The sequence below is a fragment of the Panthera tigris genome, chromosome E2 (assembly GCF_018350195.1).
Source record: "Panthera tigris isolate Pti1 chromosome E2, P.tigris_Pti1_mat1.1, whole genome shotgun sequence".
NCBI lineage: Eukaryota > Metazoa > Chordata > Mammalia > Carnivora > Felidae > Panthera > Panthera tigris.
Window position 1 is genome coordinate 10,267,922 of NC_056674.1, and position 16,353 is coordinate 10,284,274.

Sequence of the window (16,353 nt, forward strand, 5' to 3'; positions counted from 1 at the left end):
CTTCTCTGTGGGACGGATGAGCTCTCGTCAACTCTCGTGGTGGGTGTGCTGCTGGTGAGACCCTCTGTTCTTAAAACCACATCTCTGTAGCACCTGCATCTCTGAGGTGTAGAAGGTTCTAGGTGACCCGTCCAGGCAGCCTGGAGAGTTTGCCCTCTGGGAGGTGGATGCGTTCCTGCACAGCTGTGGGGTGCCCTTCGGTCGCCCGCAGCTCCGGGTGGCAGAACTTCTCCTGTCCGCGCCAGCGCGCCCCCTGCCTTGGGGCTCGCGCCCCGCACGGCCATGACACTGCTCTCGTTGCGAGAAGACGCTTCTGTCGAGGGAATGCTCGTGCCCGCCGGCCGACTTCTGTCACTCCCTCGGAACCCGCCTCCCCCGGCCTGCGTTGGCCCCCCAACCCTTCCTTTTCACTCCCCTTTATGCTCACGCTCTGTGTTCCTGACAGGACGGTGGCGGGAGCTACCGGAGGAGCGACCACGACAAGCCCCACCAGCAGTCCGACAAGAAGGGCAAAGTCATCTGCAAATACTTCGTGGAGGGGCGCTGTACGTGGGTAAGGGGCCAGTTACAGTGCCTGGCTGCCGGAGCAAGGCAGCCACCTCACGGAGGATGCTCAGGCCTCTGGGAATGTTCTAGAAGCCACGCTAATTGGGGGCGGTGGCCGGGTGAGGGTGGAAGTGATCGCCTACAAGAGATGCTGGGGAAGACGCTCTTGCAAAGATGTCACGTGCTCTGGTGAAGTTACTGGACTTTGGCGTTGGAAAGGGAATTTGTTACGACCTCTGGATAAAAAGGCAGGGGGGGTGAAGCAGGCCAGCCTTGAATTTCACAGCAGAGTTCAATACCAGAAGGTGGGCCGATGACCGCAGAGCTCTGAGGGTGTAACCCGGTGTGAGTGCCGCCAGCCTTGTATTCAAGTGCGATGGCAGTGGACAGACAACGGCACACGCGTGCCCAGGAAATGCCGCGCCGCATGATAAGTCTTAGGAAAAACTGCGCGTTTTGAACAAATACGAACAAATGCGTACACGTGTGAAAAACGCTCTGCGTTACGGTTTCGATTCATGTTATTTTTAGAAGCTTGTAATACATTTAACGAAAAATGAGTAGCCACTCCTGAGAGTAAGGGGAAACAGCCATAGGACAGTTTCTGTATTTCGTTCACCCGGGTGTTGTGTTCTGAGTGTGTCTGTGGATAATGGAAAATCAAGCCCCGCTAGCTTGAACGCTCAGACGTTGTTCCTCTGAGGTGAGGGACGTTGGTGCCCTGGTCAGTGGCACCCTGGGGAACTCAAGCTCCTTCCTCCTTTTAAGAACATCCGCCATCTTTGCCGGTCCCACAACGGCTGCTGTGGCTCCGGGCGTCCCATCTAAGGGCTGAGAGGAAAGATGGGTGAAGGGGTTTGATTTTTCTTTTAACTGAAGCAGTATTGTCCTCCCTCGGGGACGTTGGCTTATTATTTCATCGGCCACACGATGTCTCCACACGAGCCTGGAGAACGTGTTTGTAGCCGGGCACGTTCTTCCCAAACAAAACGGAGGTTGCGTTAGGAAGGAAGAAGCGTGGCCGTCATGCAGCAAATGGTGAAAAATAGTGGCTGCAGGGAGGGAGAGGGAGAGTAAGAACGAAGCGATGCGGGGCAGCGGAGCGGAGCCTGGATGAACGGGGACATGGGGCGGGGAGGCAGGGCCCGAGCCAACTTTCAAGGTGGTGAGAAGCCACGTCGTGAGCCCTCCCTGCCCTGTTGGGGGGGGGGGGGGATGCGTCCCTGCCATTGGTCCCTCCGTGCTTCAGCGGTGACAGAGGAGGACTTCCCATTGCAGGTGGGCGTCAGCGAGGGCTTAGCGTGGCACCCCCTTACCTTTTCCCGCCTCTCTTCCAGGGAGACCACTGTAATTTTAGCCACGACATCGAGCTACCAAAGAAGCGAGAGCTGTGCAAATTTTACATCACCGGCTTTTGTGCCAGAGCCGAGAACTGCCCCTACATGCACGATATCCTTTGGCGCTCACGCGTGACCTGCCGCAGCGTGCAGGACCTCCCCCGTCCTCCCCGGTGACGGTGGCTGGCCCGCGCCACCCGCGCTGGCCCTCCTCGCCTGCGCTGCGTCCGCCTCTCCGGGCGACCCCTCGCGGTCTGTCGCGTGGCAGAGCTGCCGTCCCTGTCCTGCAGATGAGTGCACTAACCACTCAGGCGTCCGCTCTCTTTGCGGGTACCCTCAAGGCCGTTTGTAGCGCCCTTGTCTGTTCCCTTCCTGAGACTTCCCCAGTTGGCCGTGTGGCCTTGGGCAAATCCTCGACCTGAATCATTCCTGGGGAGTCAGGACCTGCGGACGCGGCCCCGAGGCCAGCGTGGTGTGGGCAGGAAGCCCTCTGGAGGGAGGGTCCTGAGAAAACGGGCTCTTGTTGGGTCTGCCGCGAGCACGTCATGCAGCCCCCGAGCGGGTCACTTCACCTCTCTGGGTGTCCGTTTCCCCATCTCCAAAACAGAAGGGGCTGGATTCTGCGCTCGGGTGGGTTCTGTGACACGATGAGTTTGCCTTAACGTGCCCGTGAACGTGATTTCCCATGTAAGTTGTACCACACGACGGGGAACTGCATCAACGGGGACGACTGCATGTTCTCCCACGACCCCCTGACCGAGGAGACGAGAGAGCTCTTGGATAAGGTAACGTTTGGGGGTAACGTGGGGCCACAGCTGCCTCCAGGGGAACCAGGAGGTGCGCCTCCCCTTGACCTGGCGCGTCCATCTGGCTTCTGTGCGGGACCAGAATTCCCACTTGCCTTGATCTGGAGCTGGGCCGTCTGAGGGAGGGAACGGGGGCTGTTTTCTCTGCGGGGAGAACTGAGGTGCTCTCGCGTGTATCTTCTCTCCAGCCAGGGCGGTTTTCGTGGCGGGGCAGCGGGGGGTGGGGGGGGGGCCAGGGCGTGAAAGGAACGTTGCTTGCAAACACACTTTGCGTTGCTTAGCCATCTTTTAGAGACAGCCCATGATGCACAAGGAGGAGAGTGAAACTTGGGTGGGTTGTATTTTGATGGAAACGTCAGATGCTTCCTCCTAAGGCTTAAGGATTCCGTTACGCAGCCGACAAAGTGCAGGGTAATTGGAGGTTCTCGGGAGAGAGCGGCTTCTCCCATGCTGTGCCAGGCCTTCCTCCCCAGCCAGGCGATGTTTGAGACTCATCCTAGTATCTGTTGTTCTGCCCGATGAGTCATGAGGACTCTGGGGGGCCCAGGTTCCTGTCTTGGGCTTCCTAACGCACCAAGGAAACGGGTGAGGGAGAACACAGGTCCTTTCAGATGAAGGCTCTCGTGCCTTCTGGTTCACAGCCAGTTTGAGAGCTTTGGCCGGTTTTTTGAGGATGGAAAGGATCGAGTCTGAGTAGCACACGAGGCAGCTTCTGGAGTCCGTCAGTACCGCCCTGTTTCTGGTGGGATCCAGGTCTGCCTGAGGGGTCAAGGGTGAGCACTGCACGAGCAGAGCAGGGAAGCACCCCAGTGCTCACGGGCAGTGCCGTGGGAAAAACTCTCCCCTGACCAGGCCCTCTGGGAAATCTAGTATCCTAGGAATAGGGTTTCGTAATGAGCAGCTTGTCTAGAGTCTGTTTCTCTGACAGGGTAGGGAGCGGGGTAAGCAGTGGCTTCCTCTCACAAGAAGAACTGAACAGTGACTTGCCGAGGCCTGCCCCCTGCTGGAGGTTCAGAGCTGGTGCTCTAAACCAGTGCGGTCCAAGTAGGAACGCAGCCGAGCCACCGGTGTCCTTTCGCATTTTCTGGAAGCTACGTTAAAGTAGAAGGAAACCTAGAAAAGCTAATTTCAGGCAGTTTGTCTTATTTAACTTGGTATGTCTGTGTTCAGAATACCGTTTCAGCAAGTGATAGCGAAAAACGTAAGACGTTTTGCATTATCGTTCTTGTTGCTATCGTGTCTTTGGAATCTGGCGCTTATCTTCTACTTAGAGCCCCTCTCCGTTTGCACCAGCTGCATTTCAAGCCTCAGTAGCCACTTGTGGCCAGTGACCATCGCCTTGCACAGCCCAGCTCTAGACGCCCTAGTAAAAACCCAAAGCAAACCAAGATGGTACATTTCAGCTCCCCGTTACAAACGTTTTGAAAGCGTCAGTATCCTCCCCAATCTAAAAACTAAGTCTCAGTGGGTTAAAAATGAGTGTTGACGGACACTTGGGTGGCTCTGTCGGTGGAGCTTCCAACGCTTGATTTCAGCCTCGGGCCACGATCTCAACGGGTTGTGGGATCGAGCCCCACTTTGAGCTCTGTGCTGACACTGCAGAGCCTGCTTGGGATTCACTCTCTCCCTCTCTCCCCCATTCATTCTTTCTCCTTCTCTCTCTCTCTCTCTGTGAAAATAAATAAACTTTAAAAAAAAGATGGTGGAAAAACCATACCAGAGTCAAATTTGGGTAGTCAGAAAGTAAAACTCAAGATGAATTTTCAGGACCCGGTTAACCCAGATGAAGGCATCGGCCATTCCTTCTTGCCCAGACAGCTGCAGCTTGTTGGCCAGGGCTGGGGCCTGGAGCATCTGGGCGGCCCCTGGGTCCACACCGTGGTGCCAGTTATGCCTGGGCCTTGGCCGGCCTCCCCTGAAATGCCTGCGCTCTTTTTCTTTCCTTCCCTCCTTCAGCTCTGTTTTCCCACGTCGCGGACACCTTTCTGTCCGTTTAGACACATGTGTTCCCAGCCATCCGTCCCACGTTTGGAAGCATGCTCGCTCCTCCGCCCAGATCGTCTGTTAGCAACATTCTGCCCCATTTGCTCCTGTCTTATTTTATACATGTGTGTGCACGTTTGTTTGTTTTTTTTCCTCCTTGAACCATTCGGGAGTAAGTTGCTCACGTTTTGGTCCTTTACCCTGAAGTCCTTCCTCACGCTCTGTTTTTTTATAGTCAGGTTTGGCAAGCTATGGTTTGTGTCCAGTAAAATTCCTCCCGTTTAGTGTAAAGTTCTATGAGTTCTGACAAACACAGAGTCACGTAGCCATCCCAAAATGTAGATTGAGGAAATTCAGTCTTCCATTGCCCCCAAAACCCTGCCCCTGTAGACTCAGTGCTTCTCCATTTTCCAGCCTTTGGCATCACTGCTCTGTTTTCTGTCCCTATAGTTTGTGTTTTCGAGAATGTTCTCTGAATAGGCGTATCCAGTGTAGAGCTTTTAAACACACGTACGTGTGTGCATAACCTCTTGAATCTGCTTTTTTCCACCAGGCGTAGTGCATCTGTTGAGAATAGTTGTTGAGGGTAGTTCATTGCTGTTTGTTGGTGAGTACGAGTCCGTTGTAATGGATGGTCTTAAATTTGTCTAGTTATCAACCGAAGAAGATTTGGATTGTTTCTAGCGTGGGGCAGAAACTTAAGAATTTTCTAGCCAACCAACCGACACAAGCTGATTTCTTTGCCTTGATGAGCCTTGGCTCACATACCTTTGTGTGTCTGTGGGTGTGCGTGCCCTTTGCCGCTAAGAGGCTGCTCTGAACTTTCGGAAACTCTTGGCCTCGGTCAGGATCCATCCTGGTAGGGGAGGGCCCTGGTGTGTCTCGTCTGATGGAAAGGTCCTGGGAGTGCTGGTCTTTGCTGCAGGCGGAGAGGCCCAGAGGGGACGTGCGGGAGGTCTGGAACAGACGTGTCCCTCTCGGCGTCTCTGAGCAAGGACTGTATGGTTTGGGTTCGGCTTTCCTGGTGGGAACGTGGTTTTAATGTGTTTTACGTGTCACCGTCCTGCCCTCTGATGTGGTTCGGCGCCTGCTTTCGCAGCGACGTGCGTGGCTCAGGGTGGGAGACGGAGGGTAGAGAGACGAGCGCAGGGAGCTGGTCTAGGCGTGGAGCTGGGGTCTGGCGAGGGGTGAGGGGAGCTGAGTCCTGCAGCGGGGGGGGCCGCGTCCTCCAGCTGGCCAGTAGGCTGGGACGGGAGACTCCCGCCTGGCGTGGGGCAGGAGACGGAGGCCCTGGTGGCCGAGACGCTGCTGGTCCCGAGTGGCGCCCGGCGCATGCGGGGTGCTGGGCCGGCGCCGGCAGACGCCAGTGAAGATGCCACACAGGCTCGGTCTCCAGAGCCCGTGGTCTAATGGAGGAAGGGACGCTGGCCGGGTGTTCCCGACTGTTAAGTGGTACAGAGAAGCGCACGCGACAGGCATGGCTGGTCTCCAGAGGCCATCAGAGGCTGGTGGCAGGAGGCGACCCAAAGGAAGAGCAGCCGTGGGGCAGAGGAGGCAGCGCTTGCAAGGAGGGAACGATGGGGCGTCTGGGTGTGAGCTCGGGAGGCCAAGGGAGCGTGACCCCTCCGGTGGCCAGAGCCTGCCACCCCCTCCACGGGAGGGGAGGAAGCTGAGGTCAAGGTTGTTCCTGGTTAATGAGGTATAACCTTGTTAGGTTCTGCCTTCTGCCTGAGGGCATCGAGTTGCCGCTGACGGAAGGACCTAGCTTCGTGATTGATGCGTGCAGGGGATGGTGGGAGGGAGACCAGAGACCAGGTAGGAGGCTGGGGCAGAGTCCTGGCCAGAGGCAGCGGGGCCCAGGACAGAGGGCGGGCGGGCCGCTCGGGAGGTCCGGGCAGTAGCTTGGGAACAGCGTGGAGGAGAGAGACCCCGGATCGTGGCTCGGGGCTCAGGAAGTAGAGGGGGGTCCCTCACTCAGAGAGCCACGCTTGTGGCCAGTGGAGAAGGCACGTGGGATGAAGTGTGCCCGGGTGGAGCTGAACACCTGCCCGCAGCTCTCCAGATGGAGGAGTCTCCCCAGCCCCGCACTGGCACTGACTGAAGGCTTCGGGGCGGGCAGGGCCTTGGAGCCAGGGAGGGGGGGTGGAGGCAGGGTGCCGGGGAGACCCACTGGAGAGGGACGTCAAAGAGCGGGGTCAGGGTGGCCAAGGCCTTCACTCTCTCATCCCCCCACGCGCCCCCCACCCCTCCCCCCTCCCATCCTCCGTGGTCCTGATGTTAACCGGCTGTTCTCTGGAGCCCAGGGAATGCAGGGGGAGGTGCCTTTGTCTGTTTTCCTTGCTCATTTATCCAACAAATGTGCGTCCGTGCCTAGCTTCTGCCGGGCACCGTCCCGGGCCCTGGGGGACACGGTGGCGAGGAGACGGGATCCGGTCATTGGGCAGATCCTGATGATGCGCCGGGATCGCGGAAGTGGAGGGAACGTACAAGGAGCCCAGAGGCTCTGCAGACAGGCTGCCATTCACGGGAGCCTGGGTGAGGCGACCCTGTGCTGGTCCCGAGGTGAGTGGTAGGAAGAAAAGAGTGAGAGGCACATGCTGAGCAGAGGACACAGCACAGGCAGCAGCCTCGTGCTCGGTCGAGAAGCAGAGGGGGCCCAGGGGCCAGTACGCCGGGCGGGAAGTGGACCGAGCGTCAGGGCGGTGAAGCATGCAGGGCCGGGGCCTGCCTCGCCGCCGAAAGGCACTGCTGGTTCGGGGCAGGGTCGCCCACACCGTCCCAGGCACCTGTTAAGATGCGGTTCCGGTTCAGCAGGTCGCCCTGTGCTGCTCGTGCACGCTCAGACCACGCCTCGAGTACTGGGGCTCTAAGGGACAGATGTTTTCTGTAGATTGGTTGTTCGAGTATTCCGGCACCCTTGAAGCCACGTTCCTCCTAGACCCTGCTGTCCCCGGGTGCAGGTACCATTCCTGACAGGAGAGAGAAGAGCCGAGACCGGCCTGACACGCACCTGGAGACCCTGCTCCCACCACCCATGCTCCCGCCATCGCTGCGGGGAGGGAGGAGCGGGGGGCGGGCGGTCTTGAGCGGTGCTGGGGCTGGGATGCTAGCTGCTAGCTGCTGAAGCATCTCTGAGCCCCATGTTAGGATCCACGAAGGCATCTGTGCTGAGGTCCGTAAGGTGGCCCGGGCCCAGGTTCAGTCGTTTCCTGGTGGGGGTGGGGGGCGGGGGCGGTCCCAGGACCAAACACGTAGCCACAGTGGGCCAAGGCTGGAGAAACCAGGCATGAGCGTCCAAGAGTCCTTGCCCCGTGGAGTCACAAGGGCCGTGCTTAATCCTCAGGTTGTGACGGCACTTGTGGAATGTTCTATACCAGGGATGCCCAAGAGACTCAGTGCTCAGGGTGGCGCCTCTGCCTGGTGTGTACCAAAATTCCAGAATCCCAGAAGGAAAGGGTGTGTTTCGGCAGAAAGCACATCGTTTGTGTACACAGTTTGGGCACGGGACAATAGGGTATTAGGTATAAAGTAGGTGACACGTGCTACAATGTGGGTAAACCTGACATTTTTTTTAATGTTTTATTTATCTTTGAGAGAGCGCAAACGGGGGAGGGGTGGGGGAGGCGGGGACAGAGGATCCGAAGCAGGCTCTGCGCTGACAGCAGTGAGTCTGACGTGGGGCTCGAACTCCTGAACCCTGAGATCATGACCCGAGCTGAAGTCTGACCATCAACCGACAGCCACCCAGGCGCCCTGAACCTGGCAAACGTGTTGAGCGAGAGAAGCCAATCGCAAAAGGCCGTGCGGTGTATGCTTTAATGAACTCTCCAGAATAGGCAGGTCATAGACATGGCAAGCAGATTAGTGGTTGCTGGGGCCCGGACGAGGGGGAAGGGGAGTGACTGCCAATAGTTATGGGCCCTCCTTTTGGGATGATGGGGAAGTTCCGGAACCAGATAGAGGTGGTGGTTGTACATCCTCATGACTACTTAATGCCATTGAATTGTACAGTTTAAGGGGAGAAAAACAGGTGTCTTGGTGCAAACAGGAGTGTCTGCCCCCTTCCCTGCCCCCAGCTGGTCACAGAGCAGAGGCGGCAGTGGTGTGGGATGATGACTTCCGTGCCTCATGGCATGATGGCCGCGGGGTCCTTGTGTTTTAGGGTTCTCAGAAAGTTCAGCTTCCCGCGCGGGAGGCCTGGTCCCTACCTCATCCCGGTCTATCCCCCCCCCCCCCGCTTTGTTCTCACCGGCAGATGTTGGCTGATGACGCAGAGGCGGGCGCTGAGGACGAGAAGGAAGTGGAGGAACTGAAGAAGCAGGGCATCAACCCCCTGCCCAAACCGCCCCCTGGTGTGGGCCTCCTGCCCACCCCTCCTCGGCCCCCCGGCCCCCCGGCCCCGACCTCTCCCAACGGCAGGCCCATGCAGGGCGGCCCCCCGCCCCCACCCCCGCCTCCCCCTCCGCCTCCCGGGCCCCCCCAGATGCCCATGCCCGTGCACGAGCCGCTGTCCCCACAGCAGCTGCAGCAGCAGCAGGACATGTACAACAAGAAGATCCCCTCCTTGTTTGAGATCGTGGTGCGGCCCACAGGACAGTTGGCTGAGAAGCTGGGTGTGAGGTGAGTGCCCCAGGGCCCCAGATTCCGTCTGGTGGGGCTGGTCTGGCCTCAGCCAGGCTCCTCTGTGCCGGGGGTCTCACTGCGAGCCTGGTCTGGAGCCCTCCGTGACCAGCCTCACGGATGCCACCGTGTCTCCTCAAGGGCATGGCTACCATGCATGCTTTGCAGCCCCTCACAGGTGCATTTCTTCCTCCTAGGTTCCCTGGACCCGGAGGACCCCCGGGGCCAATGGGCCCCGGGCCCAACATGGGCCCCCCGGGGCCAATGGGGGGCCCAATGCATCCCGACATGCATCCCGACATGCACCCGGACATGCACCCTGATATGCACCCCGACATGCACCCCGACATGCCGATGGGTCCTGGCATGAACCCTGGCCCGCCCATGGGCCCCGGTGGCCCCCCAATGATGCCCTATGGTCCTGGAGACTCCCCACACTCTGGAATGATGCCCCCCATCCCGCCATCTCAGAACTTCTATGAGAACTTTTACCAGCAGCAGGAGGGCATGGAGACGGAGCCCGGACTCATCGGGGACGCAGGTGCGCGGGGGGCCGGGCGGGGGCTGGGAGGGGCCGCTGCGGCTCGCACAGGGGAGTGTCATCGGGGACTTGGCTTTCCTCCTTGGTCCGAGTCTTTGGAAGCATGAATCCGACTCCATCTCTGTCCCGTGAGTGGTTGAACGTTTTCAGTGACGGGATTCACCACCCCATTGAGGTTGAAGGGAGTCCTGTGACGTGATGAGTCTGGTTTACTTGATTGTCGCTTGCTCTGCCTGGAAGCCCGAGGGGCGGGTGCGGGGTGGCACTGGGCTTTGAGGCCACAGCGCCTTCTCCAGTGTGGGCTCCTTCCGGACGGTCCTTGGCTTGGAGCTGCTGGTGTCCTATCGACTGACCGTCTTCCTTCCGTCTTTCCTTCCCTCCTGGCTGAAACAAGAACGCGTCCTGGTAACAGCTTCGGTGTCTGACAGGGTGCTGGCCGGCCCATGGCGCTGCATCCCTAGGAGGTCACATGCCGCCTTCGGGAAGGCTGGGATGTGCCCACTGCTGCCAGGCCTGGGGTCAGAGCAAGCAGGGCAGCCGTAGGCCTTGCCTCAGCTGCATTTTAGTTCAGGGAAGCAGACAGGAGACGTGTAAATAAACACATACGCTCATTTCGGCAGAGATCGTTTCTCGAAAAAGTAAAACGGAGAGCTTGTGGCAGACGGTCGGGGCAGAGGCAGGTTGGGAGTGGCTGTGCCGCGTGGGGATGGCCAGCAGCGGCCTCTCTGAGAAGGGAGTGTGAGTTGGGATGTGAAGGGGAAGAGGCCAAGGGGCAGAGACCCCGGTCCGTCGGCTCGGTTGAGAAAAGTAAGGGCAGCCGTGTAACTTGGGAAAGGGAAGGGACAGAAGTCCCAGCGTGGGGACTCCGACGGCCCCGGTGAGGTGGCCTCGTTGGAAGAATGGTAGGGTGTAGGCAGAGGCATTCGAGGGGGTGGATAGTAGGGGTTGGAGCGGAATCAGGGAAGTTTCTGGAATGCTGCGGAGTTGTCCTGGGCAGAGCTGGCCGTGACAGGGCAGGAAGTAGCGAGTTTGGAGAAAACGCCGTGGGGCCTCCATTCCTCCTCGTGCACGTGTTATAAGGCAGGAAGGAGCAAATGGGGACGCCGGCCTCGAGGCAGGGTCACGTGGGCGGATGCTCACGCCGTCCCTGATGCCGGAACGTCCTGCTGGAGAGAGCCGAGTTGTGGGCGCTGAGCACCCACAAGAGATCACTTCAGCCGCCCTGTTAAGCAAGAGATGCCCATTTGACAGCCGTGGGGAAACTTCGCGGGGCATCAGGGAGACCACCAGGCTGGGGGTCGTGTCAGCCTCCGGCGTCTCGGTGGTGCTCGGAGCCACGGAGCAGTGTTTGCGGCGAGGAGCGGGAGCTTGGGAAGCGGGAGTGAGAAAGGCAGGCTGTGTGAGGGAGGTGCCGTGGTTCCCACGGGCCCCTCCTCCTTTCGTGAACGTGTAGAACGTGCACGGAAAAAGGCCTGGGCGCGGAGGAAAACCGAGTCTGGCGAGCTGTTCACAGGAGGTGCCTCTAGAGTAATTCGCCCCTATTTCCATATCTGGAAATCTATGCGTTTGAATTGTGCCCGCCCAGTGGTGGTTACTATATTCAGTCGTACGGCCGACGAGTAGTTTGTTCTGTGCAGGGGCGACTGGGACTGTTGTTCACGGCGTGTGCCCGGCACCGCGCTAGGCTCCGGCCCCATAGCGCAGGTTTGCCCACGAAGTTCAGGGGCTAGAAGAGGGTGGCCTTTCGCTTTTTCCTTCATGTGCTTTGTGTATGAAATATTTACAAATCGTGTTAAGCCTTTTGGTTTCTATTAAGTTACAGATTACCCTCTTGGTAGCACTGGCCACATTTCAGATGCTCAGTAGCCCCGTGGAGGATAGTGGTAGCCAGGTCGCACTGTGCAGATACGGAATATTTCGTCATTGCAGAACGTTCTACGTGTGGGGCAGCGCTGACTAGACGTTCTCTGTCTGCACACACGCACGCATGCGCACACAGTCCCCACGTGCAGCAGGCCCCTGCCTGCCCTTCAGGAGTGAAGGCAGACCCCGACCCTCCAGCCCTGTGCCTCCTAGATGCCATGTGAGAGAGACACCCCCCCCCGCCCCCCGCCCTTAAATGCAACCGCGCGCTCGTGAGCATTTGCAGAGTTCAGGACCCCGTAAAGGAGGGAGGGAGAAGGAGGAATCACCCGTGAGCCTCTGGATTGACACGTGGCCATGGCAACATTTCAGTTATTTCCTTTTATTTCCAAGTCTTTGGTCACCGTGGCCGAGCTCATATTACGAGCTCTCTACGAGATGCAGTGTTTCTCTTTTCTGATTATCACAAAGAAATCATAAAAAGAGGGCGCACGGCTGGTGTAGTCGCAAGAGCACGTGACTCTTGATCTTGGAGTTGTGAGTTCAAGCCTCGCGTCGGGGGTGGAGCTTACCTAAATAAATAAAACTTAAAAAAAGAGGAAAAAAGAAACCATAAACCGAATGCCCCTCACCGGTCATTAGAACAGATCAGAAGCACGTGGGGGCCCCTCTCTCCCGAGTCTCGCTCCCAGAGGACTGTTTTCTGTCTGTCTGCAAAGCCTTTTCGTTGCATTTTGTGAACATCTGTACGACGTTGCGTCTTGTTTTCACTTCATGAGCATTTGCCCGCCCACGTCACTAAATCGTGCTGTGAACCCCATTTTCGGTGGCTGCATCCCGGGTGGGGAGACCCCCCCCCCCCGTTGGCTGCTCTGTCCCCTGCTGTTGGGCCTTCTGTGGGGACCCTCCTGGGGAGGGTAGGAAGGGACGGGCTGTACGTCGTCACCCATTGCCATCAGGGGGTGGGGGTTCTCCAGTTAAGGGCGCGCAGGTGGGTTGGAGCTGGTGCCGCAAGGCCCCTCCCGACACGAGCCCTCGGTTCTTCCCTGCCACAGAGGACTACGGGCACTACGAAGAGCTTCCGGGGGAGCCTGGGGAGCACCTCTTCCCCGAGCACCCTCTGGAGCCCGACAGCTTCTCTGAGGGAGGGCCCCCAGGCCGGCCGAAGCCGGGCGCCGGTGTCCCCGACTTCCTGCCCTCAGCCCAGAGGGCCCTGTACCTGAGGATCCAGCAGAAGCAGCAGGAGGAGGAGGAGAGAGCGAGGAGGCTGGCTGAGAGCAGCAAGCAGGACCGGGAGAATGAGGAAGGCATGTGTCCTCCCCAGGGGCAGGGGCTTCCCCTGACAGGCACAGGCCCCCCCCCCCCGGGCCACTGTGCCGTGGAGAGGTGGGGAAGGCCTAGCTGGGTTTTGCGTCGGAAAGGAGCTTGTGGCCAGAGAGGACCCCTGCCCAGGGCCGTGGAGCCGGGCTGGAGCTGCTGCGTTGCATGTCCCTGAGGAAACTGGCAGTCAGGGCTGCCTTTCTGTATCTCGGGGGTCGAGAGAGACCCCGATCCCATTGAGGAGGGAGGTGGGCTGGTCCCTGGAGGAGACAGCAGCCAACAGGATTTCCCTTCTGAGCCCTCAGAGAGGAGGCTCACCGCTCTCCTTTCCCTAGACCGTGCTCTCAGGAAGTCAGCAGATGACAGCCAGTTGCTGACATAAACCAGTAATAAGCACAGTCCCAGCTGCCAGGTCACTTGGTGCCACACAGCGGATCTGATGGCATCCAGCCCAGGAGGAAATGGGGCGGACAAATGGTGTCTAGAACCAGGAGCTGGAGCCTGGGAGCAGGTGGGGACAGTGGGAAGAGGGGGCCACACCCTCCCTCGGTGGCTCCGGTTTCACCTGCCTACAAGGTTGGACTTGGGCCAATTTCTGAGTCCGCCCACCTGGCCCCGTCTCTTATCAGCCGGTGACTGCCCTTCGCCGGGATATGGTAACGCTTCGAGGGGCCTGGGGGCCGGTGTCTGTGAGCCCCGAGCGCAGAAAGAGCGGAGTCAGTGCTAGGTGCTCCCAGGCGCCCAGAGCGGGGCCTGCCATGCTGGGACCTGAGCCCATGGCAGGTGAGGACGAGGTGTCGGAGCCCCGGGCTGGGATCCTGAGCTCAGTCCTTGCTCTGCCCTCGATCTCAAGGTACCGTCCATGCCTCCGCTTTCTCGTCTGTCAAATGGGCGTGATAGTAACACTGCCTTCTGGGTGGTCATGAGAATTAATAAGATAGAGCACATGGGGAAGGATCCAGAAACAGTAGCCAGTGATCTCCCGGGCTTGGTGCTCGGCCCACCTGAGTTTCGTGGCTGTTCGTAGCAGCCCGCAGAGGGAGGGGTTTTTAGGAAAGGAGAAACTGAGGTTCTGAGAGGTCAGAGGCAGAGGAGCCATTCACCCAGCGGGCCGCTGTGGGTCTGCGGACTGGTGGCAGTGGCGGTGGCCGCTCATCTTCCTGTACCTCTGTTCTTGCTCAGGTGACACCGGAAACTGGTACTCAAGTGATGAGGATGAGGGCGGGAGCAGCGTCACCTCCATTCTTAAGACCCTGAGACAGCAGACGTCCAGCAGACCCCAGGCTTCCGTCGGGGACCTGAGCAACAGCGGGCTGGGGGATCCCCGCCTCCAGAAAGGACACCCCACGGGAGGCCGGCTGGCCGACCCTCGCCTCAGCCGGGACCCCAGACTCACCCGCCATGCCGAGGCTTCCAGCGGGTCTGGCCCAGGAGACGTGGGGCCCTCCGACCCTCGGCTGGCTCGCTCCCTGCCCAACCCAAAGCCCGAAGGCGGCCTTCATTCCAGCCCTGCAGGCCCCAGCGGCTCCAAAGGGTCTGGACCACCCCCCGCAGAAGAGGAGGAAGGGGAGCGGGCCCTGCGGGAGAAGGCCATGACCATTCCCCTGGACCCTCTCCCCGGGCCCCCGTTGCGGGACCCACGGTCACAGCTGCAGCAGTTCAGCCACATCAAGAAGGACGTGACCCTGAGCAAGCCGAGCTTCGCCCGCACTGTGCTCTGGAATCCTGAGGACCTGATCCCCCTGCCCATCCCCAAGCAGGACGCGGTGCCCCCCGTCCCCGCAGCCCTGCAGTCCATGCCCACCCTGGATCCCAGGCTGCACCGTGGCGCCGCCACGGGACCTCCCAACCCCCGACAGCGCCTGGGCACCTCCACAGACCCCGGCGCGTCCGGCTCCAACCTGCCCGACTTCGAGCTCCTCTCTCGCATCCTTAAGACTGTTAATGCCACCGGCCCCTCGGCGGCCCCTGGCTCCAGCGACAAGCCCAGTGACCCCCGGGTGCGGAAGGCACCTACCGACCCTCGGCTCCAGAAACCAGCGGACTCTGCTGCCTCCTCCCGGGCTGCCAAGCCCGGCCCCGCCGAAGCACCCTCTCCAGCCGCCAGCCCCAGCGGGGAGTCCTCCCCACCAGCCACCGCCCCCTATGACCCCCGAGTGCTGGCTGCCGGCGGGCTGGGCCAGGGCAGCGGGAGTGGGCAGAGCAGCGTGCTGAGTGGCATCAGCCTCTACGACCCCAGGACTCCCAACGCAGGTGGCAAAACTGCGGAGCCAGCCGCCGACGCGGGCACCCAGCCCAAAGGCCCTGAGGGCAATGGCAAGAGCTCGGCCGCCAAGGCCAAGGAGCCCCCGTTCGTCCGCAAGTCCGCCCTGGAACAGCCTGAGTCCGGGAAGCCCGGTGCAGACGGGGGCACTGCCACAGCCACAGACCGATACAACAGTTACAACCGCCCCCGGCCCAAGGCCTCCGCGGCCCCCACCGCCACACCGGGTGCCCCGCCACCAGAGGGCGCCCCGCCCCAGCCTGGCGTGCACAACCTGCCCGTGCCCACCCTCTTTGGGACTGTGAAACAGACGCCCAAGACGGGCTCCGGAAGCCCATTTGCTGGCAACAGCCCAGCCCGCGAGGGCGAGCAGGACGCGGGGTCCCTGAAAGATGTTTTTAAAGGCTTTGACCCCACTGCCTCCCCCTTTTGCCAGTAGTGTTAAGCTGGAGTCAAGCGCTCCCCGCACCCCACCCTTCCCAGGGCAATATTTAAGGGTAGCAACCAGAGTTGGGAACTTGGGGGGAGGGGGGCTCTGGGTGGTTCCCCCCCCCCTTTTTTTTCTCTCCCTCCCCTTTTCTCTCTTTCTTTTTTAATAGTACTTTCTTTGCAACATATAAATTGTATATAACCATTTTCCGTCAGTTCTGGTCAGTGCTGCGGGGCTCCCAGGCTCCCGCCAAGGAAACCTACTTGTGCACGTGAACAGTTGGAAGTCCCCGGGGCCTCAGCCCCAGCGGGCCCTTCGTCTGGCCAGGCTCAGTTATCAGGGACTCTCTGAAGGCTGGAGCCCCAGTCTGGTGGCTGGAGGTCCAGTGGGTTTTCTGGGCAAAGCTGGGCCCCTCCTCCTCCCCAACCCCCCCCCCCCCCCCCCGCCAGCCCACACCCGAGGACAAAGGGAACAGTAGGTGTGAGAAGGCGCTGAACGCTGCTCACCCCGTGTGAGCGAGGAGAGATGAAGCCGAGACCGTGGGCAGACCCTGCGTCGAAGCAGGTCCAGGCATTTCTAGAACCCCATCCCCTCTGCAGCGGGCCGGCCCCGACGACCCGCTTCAGGGGCCCGAGGAAGGAAAG

General features: G+C 59.9%; 1 protein-coding gene across 7 annotated transcripts in view; it reads left to right on the forward strand.

Moving 5' to 3' along the window:
* Positions 1-16,139, forward strand: part of ZC3H4 (zinc finger CCCH-type containing 4) — a 42,363-nt gene extending 26,224 nt beyond the window's left edge. For all 7 annotated transcript variants that reach the window (XM_042970747.1, XM_042970748.1, XM_042970751.1 and 4 more), the window contains 7 exons: positions 446-553; positions 1,884-1,995; positions 2,559-2,668; positions 8,928-9,292; positions 9,490-9,833; positions 12,752-13,003; positions 14,199-16,139. In XM_042970747.1, the coding sequence (XP_042826681.1) occupies positions 446-553; positions 1,884-1,995; positions 2,559-2,668; positions 8,928-9,292; positions 9,490-9,833; positions 12,752-13,003; positions 14,199-15,718 (2,811 nt within the window). In that variant the 3' untranslated portion in view covers positions 15,719-16,139. The remainder of the gene's footprint in view (positions 1-445; positions 554-1,883; positions 1,996-2,558; positions 2,669-8,927; positions 9,293-9,489; positions 9,834-12,751; positions 13,004-14,198) is intronic.
* Positions 16,140-16,353: the final 214 nt, after the last annotated feature.